General features: G+C 49.1%; 1 protein-coding gene across 1 annotated transcript; it reads left to right on the forward strand.

Annotated features, from left to right (window-relative positions):
• The first annotated feature begins 2,469 nt into the window (after positions 1–2,469).
• Positions 2,470–3,423, forward strand: LOC134167269 (olfactory receptor 8I2-like). Its single transcript, XM_062625744.1, has one exon. The coding sequence runs from the start codon at positions 2,470–2,472 to the stop codon at positions 3,421–3,423; it is 954 nt and encodes a 317-aa protein (XP_062481728.1).
• Positions 3,424–6,344: the final 2,921 nt, after the last annotated feature.

Raw genomic sequence — 6,344 nt, forward strand, 5'->3', positions numbered from 1 at the left:
TCACTGAGAAAAGTTTCTTCTCAAGTTTAAGTGGAACCTCTTGTGTTCCAGTCTGTACCCATTACCCCTTGTCCTATCATTGTTTGCCACTGAGTAGAGCCTGGCTCCATCCTCGTGACACTCCCCCTTTATATATTTATAGACACTTATAAGGTCACCCCTCAGTCTCCTCTTCTCCAAACTATAGAGACCCAGCTCCCTCAGTCTTTCCTCATAAGGGAGATGCTCCACTCCCTTAATCATCTTCGTTGCCCTTCGCTGGACTCTCTCCAGCAGCTCCCTGTCCTTCTTGAGCTGAGGGGCCCAGAACTGGACACAATATTCCAGATGGGGTCTCACCAGGGCAGAGTAGAGGGGAAGGAGGACCTCTCTCGACCTACTAACCACCCCCCTTCTAATACACCCCAGGATGCCATTGGCCTTCTTAGACACAAGGGCACAGTGTTGGCTCATGGTCATCCTGTCGTCCACTAGGACCCCCAGGTCCCTCTCCCCTACACTGCTCTCTAACAGGTCGTTCCCCAACCTAGACTGGAACCTGGGGTTGTTCCTGCCCAGATGCAGGACTCTACACTTTCCCTTGTTATATTTCATCAAGTTACTCCCTGCCCAACTCTCCAGCCTGTCCAGGTCTCGCTGGATGGCAGCACAGCCTTCTGGCGTGTCAGCCACTCCTCCCAGCTTAGTGTCATCAGCAAACTTGCTGATAGTACACTCAATTCCTTCATCTAAATCATTGATGAATATATTAAATAATACCGGTCCCAGTACTGACCCTTGAGGCACTCCACTAGTTACAGGCCTCCAACTAGACTCCGCCCCATAGACTACAACTCTCTGGCTTCTCTCCTTCAGCCAGTTCGCAGTCCACCTCACTACCTGATCATCCAGTCCACACTTCCTCAATTTAGCCGTGAGGATGCTGTGGGAGACTGTGTCAAATGCTTTGCTGAAGTCAAGGTAGACCACATCTACCGCTCTGCCATCATCCATCCACCGCGTTATTTCCTCATAAAAGGCTAAGAGATTGGTCAAACATGATTTCCCCCTGGTGAAACCATGTTGACTGCCCCTCATAACCCTCTTATCCTTGATGTGCCTTAAGATGGCACCAAGGATAAGGTGTTCCATCACTTTCCCAGGGATGGAGGTGAGGCTGACCGGTCTATAGTTACCCGGGTCGTCCTTCTTGCCCTTTTTGAAGACCGGAGTGACATTTGCTTTCCTCCAGTCCTCAGGCACCTCTCCCGTTTCCCAAGACTTGGTAAAGATGATGGAGAGTGGTCTAGCAATGACTTCCGCCAGTTCCCTCAGCACCCGCGGGTGCATCCCATCTGGACCCATGGATTTATGGATGTCCAGATTGCTCAACTGATCTCTAACCCATTCCTCATCGACTAAGGCAAGTCGCTCCGTCGACCTGACTTCATCTAAGGTCTCAGGGGTACAGGGCTCTTCAGGACTGCCTGCAGCAGAGTAGACAGAGACAAAGAAGGCATTCAGTAACTCTGCCATCTCTGCATCTTCTGTCACCAGGGCACCCATCCCGTTCATCAGTGGGCCGACATTGCCTCTGGTGTTAGTTTTGTCTGCCATGTACTTGAAAAAGCTCTTTTTGCTGTCCTTGACCCTTCTTGCCAGGTTTAATTCTAAGGAGGCCTTAGTCCTCCTAGCTGCCTTCCTACATCCTCTAGCAGCAGCCTTATATTCCTCCCAAGTGGCCAGCCCCTCCTTCCATGACCTGTAAACTCTCCTCTTCCACTTGAGCATACCCAGCAATTTCCTATTTAGCCACGCAGGTCTCTTGGCCCTCTTCCTTGACTTCCTACGTGTCGGGATGCTCCGATCTTGAGCACGGAAAAAGCAGTCCTTGAATGTCAACCAACTATCTTGGGCCCCTTTACCTTCAAGCAGCCTTGCCCATGGGATTTCCCCTAGCAATTGCTTGAAAAGGCCAAAGTTTGCCCTGCTAAAGTCCAGGGTTGCAATTCTACTTGGTATTCTACTTGTCCTACCACACAAGATCCTGAACTTCACCATCTCGTGGTCGCTGCAACCAAGGCAGCCCTCAACCCTTACTGCTTCAACCAGATCCTCCTTGTTAGTGAGGATGAGATCCAGCAGCGCTCCTCTCCTGGTCGGTTCATCCACCATTTGCAGGAGGAAGTTATCATCCATACACTGGAGGAACCTCCTGGACTGCGGCTGGGTTGCCGAGTGGTATCAATGATGTGCGTATCAATCATGGTAAAATTATTCTCTTTTAATTTCAGGTTGTGTAATGAGCTCATTCACCTCTTTGACTTCAGATCTTGGGTTACACACAGAAATACACCATTACAAATACACCATTTTCCATTGCATTTACTTTGTGGATTATACTACAACTAAACTTCCACATTATTTCTCTTCTAGGGGTGTATTTCACTGATTCATTTCATTTCAATCCAAATCCATCAACTTGTTGAAATGACAAATACAGGAAACCTCACGGCTCTCTCCGGCTTCATCCTCTTGGGTTTCTCTGATGCCCCAGAGCTACAAACCACCATCTTCACAGTCTTCTTATCTCTCTATGTTTTAATGGTGCTGGGGAACCTGACGATGATCCTGCTGATCAACACTGACCCCCACCTCCACATCCCCATGTACTTCTTCCTGACCCACTTATCTTGCATAGATTTTTGCCTTTCCTCTGCTATCATCCCAAAAGCTCTGGAGACCTTCCTGCTGGGGAGAAGCCACATCTCCTTTTGGGGTTGCTTTGCCCAGATGTATATTTTCCTGGCTCTGGCTGTCTGTGAGTGCTTCCTCTATGGGGTAATGGCTTACGACCGATACACGGCTGTGTGCAAGCCCCTGCTTTACACCACTACCATGACCAGGGCGCGTTGCTATGGCATGATGGTGCTGGTGTACAGCATCGGGTTCCTCACCTCCCTGGTGCACATCACACTGGCAGGGAGGTTGTCCTTCTGTCAGGCCAGGAGCATCAACCACTTCTTCTGTGAGCTGCCCACCCTCCTGCAGCTCTCCTGCTCGGACACAAGCACAAATGAGGTCTTGCAGGTTTACAACACTGTGTTTATTGCCATGGTCGCTCTCCTGATGATCCTGGTGTCCTACACCTACATCCTCCACACCGTCCTGCAGATCCCTTTGGCCACGAGGAGGCTGAAGGTCTTCTCTACCTGCGCCTCCCACTTGGCTGCCATCACCATCTTCTATGCACCCGGGATCCTCACCTACGTCCAGCCTCATGAGGCATCCTCATGGGATCAGGCAAAGCTGGTGTCGGTGTGTTACTCCATCCTCACCCCAACCCTTAACCCCCTCATCTACAGCCTGAGGAACGAGGAGGTGAAGGGGGCTCTGAGGAAGCTGTGGGAGCGAAAGCTGCTGCCACATCTATGCAGGGTTTGAAAGCACATTTGGAGCCCTACAGTACTGTGGAGGTAAGGAAGGAATATGTGGAATCTGTGATTATGGAACTGATCATTACTGGCCATTATTGGTCATTATAGCTCACTACTGGTCGTTATTACAGGAAATGCAGTGTATGGAGAACCAGCACAACGAATGGTTCTCTTCAAACAGCTTCAGATTGTTTTAAGCGAGGCCTGAGCCTTCAGTAATTCATCCAAATAAGTATCAGGTATTTAATAGCAGGCCTGAGACAGCACCATGTGTTTTGTGTCTAAATTGTGCTAAATGAAAGTAGAGCCCACAAAAAGGAGGCTCAGCCTTGAGGTAAGGCACTGACCACTGTCTCCATTGCCTACTTTATAAGCATTTCCTCAATGATGAACTGGTGGAAGGTCAAGAGGATTTGATACAGCTCTGGTGTCTCCAACACAAGGAGGACACGGAGCTGCTGGAGCAAGTCCAGAGATGCAACAAGGATGCTCAGGGGCTGGAGCACCTCCCGTATGGGGCCAGGCTGAGAACATTGGGGCTGTGCAGCCTGGAGAAGAGAAGCTGCTTAGAGTCCACAGAGCAGCTTCCATTGTCTGAAGGGGACTACAAGAAACCTGAAGGAGGGCTTTAGCCAAGGGCCTGTAGGGACAGGCTAAGGGGAATGGCTTGAACCTGCCTGAGGGGAGACTGAGATGAGCTCTTAGGCAGAAGCTCTTCCCTGTGAGGGTGCTGAGGCACTGGCACAGGGTGCCCAGAGAAGCTGTGGCTGCCCCATCCCTGGCAGTGTTCAAGGCCAGGTTGGACACAGGGGCTTGGAGCAAGCTGCTCTAGTGGAAGGCGTCCCTGCCTGTGGCAGGGGTTGGAGCTGGAGGAGCTTTAAGGTCCCTTCCAACACAAACCAGGCTGGGATTCTAAGAAATAAAGCTCTGACAGTCTGTTGGTCAACAAAGCCCTTGTGCTAAATGGGGACAAGTCATATCTAAGCCTCTGCTCTGCTGTGAATTTAAGTAGGGGTACAAAGAGCCTGAATGCTGGTAAGAGGAAGTATTTGGGGTCTTCCTCTCCCCTAAACAGCCAAGGTGCTACTGGCCTGGGTATCCTGATGAAGCTGATGGAGCAGGTGCAGTACCCAGCTGTCTGCATCTGGGACTTCAAGCTGCATTTTTCACCCTGCACAAGCACACCCAGGTATTCTTGGTGCCTCTTTTTGACTTCATGTAGTTCTTTTCAATAATCTTTGAATTATATATTTTCCTTCTTTTGTAAATTTGATTGAGGGTTATTTCTCCCTCTGTTATACTGATTTTCCCACTTCACAAGCCTTGGTTTTAGCCCAGTACCCAATGGGGACGAAAGACATTCAAAACCACTCAGAAATCCTTTTCTGCCCTCCTTCAGTGCATCTCCTGGACTGTCAGTCTGGTGCCTTCCAGCAGAAAAACAGGTTGACATTGAAAACATCTAAAGCCACCTGTATACCTCTCCTTCTTCCTTCCCCACACTTTCATAGCTCGGTTTTCTCCCCTGATTTCCCCATCCTTTGTCTTTTCTAAATGTCTGGGACAAGGTTGTAATTCAATATTTCTCCTAAGGGTTTTATAATGTCTCTTCATCTGGGAGAAGCATTCAGGACACACCGGCACTCAGGATTCTTCAGATGAAGACTGGGAAATCTGACTTCATCCTGCTATATCCTCAAAGCAGACACGTTTTGAGCCAATGTTTTTGACCAAAGTGGTGTACAATCACTAGTCAAGTTATGGAAATAAATGCATGTGATGGAAAAGACTCCCCATGACCAGCGCAAACCATCCACACAGAGGATGCTTTGTTGTGCTTGTTTTCAGCTCCCTTCAATGCAATATTAGATGAACCCTGTGGATGTAAAGGGCTTCCTCAAGGAAACACTGAAAGGAAGAGGTGTGTGATAGATGGGGAAATACAAAGCAAACTGTCCTGGGCCTGTCTTAATTGGTAGGTCTCTGCAGGAGAACTGGTCTTGGAGGTGTTGAGGCAGCCAGAAGGAGTTTGGGGAGAGAGGACTTGAGAGGTTGTTTTGCTGATCAAGTCAAACTAATTATCCGATGGAGGAGGGTCCTTTGGGAGAACAGTTTGCACAACACAAGCCACTGAGCTAATGCCTCCTGTGAGATAAAACCCCTCCACCAGCCAGCCTGGAGCATCCTGCTCCCGGGCATCTCTCCTTCAACCCATCGCATGGTCTCCAGGAGGAGCTGCAGGCACTGCATCCACCACCACCTTCCTCTTTAACCAAGCAGGTACAAAAGGGTTTGATGGGTGATGTGTCCAGTTTGACCCTGGTCATGCTGCCTCTCACGTGCTTGATGGCATGTTATATTTCACTCTTCTTCAGGGACTGTATTGATAGGGCAAGGAGTGATGGGTTTATACTGAAACAGGGAAATTCAGGTTGGAGATAAGGAAGGAGTTCTTCCCTGTGAGGGTGCTGAGGCGCTGGCACAGGGTGCCCAGGGAAGCTGTGGCTGCCCCATCCCTGGCAGTGTTCAAGGCCAGGTTGGACAGAGGGGCTTGGAGTAAGCTGCTCTAGTGGAAGGTGTGCCTGCCAGTGGCAGTGGGTTCGGGCTGTGTGAGCTTTAATTTCCCTTCAACCCAAACCGTTCTATGATAACCCATGGTGTGAATAAAAGTGCCCTAGTATGGGGTAGGTTTGCTTCAAAAACACCAATGTTCCTGACCCCATCTACAACTGATTTAGTGATATTTTAGCATGAGAATATCCAAGCTAAAGCCTTAAAAATTTGGTTTATATTTTGTGTCTTTTGTATTTTACACCCTTAGGTGGATATTTGGGTTGGTCATAGGAAGCTCACAGCAATGACAGCAAAGTTCTGCTAGAGCCAAGAACACTGCATTCCCTTAACCTTAAAAGCATTCTATGATAGTCT

This window comes from Pezoporus occidentalis, unplaced genomic scaffold (assembly GCF_034315485.1).
Source record: "Pezoporus occidentalis ecotype Australia unplaced genomic scaffold, CSIRO_AGI_Poc_V1 ctg2816, whole genome shotgun sequence".
Classification (NCBI taxonomy): Eukaryota; Metazoa; Chordata; class Aves; order Psittaciformes; family Psittacidae; genus Pezoporus; species Pezoporus occidentalis.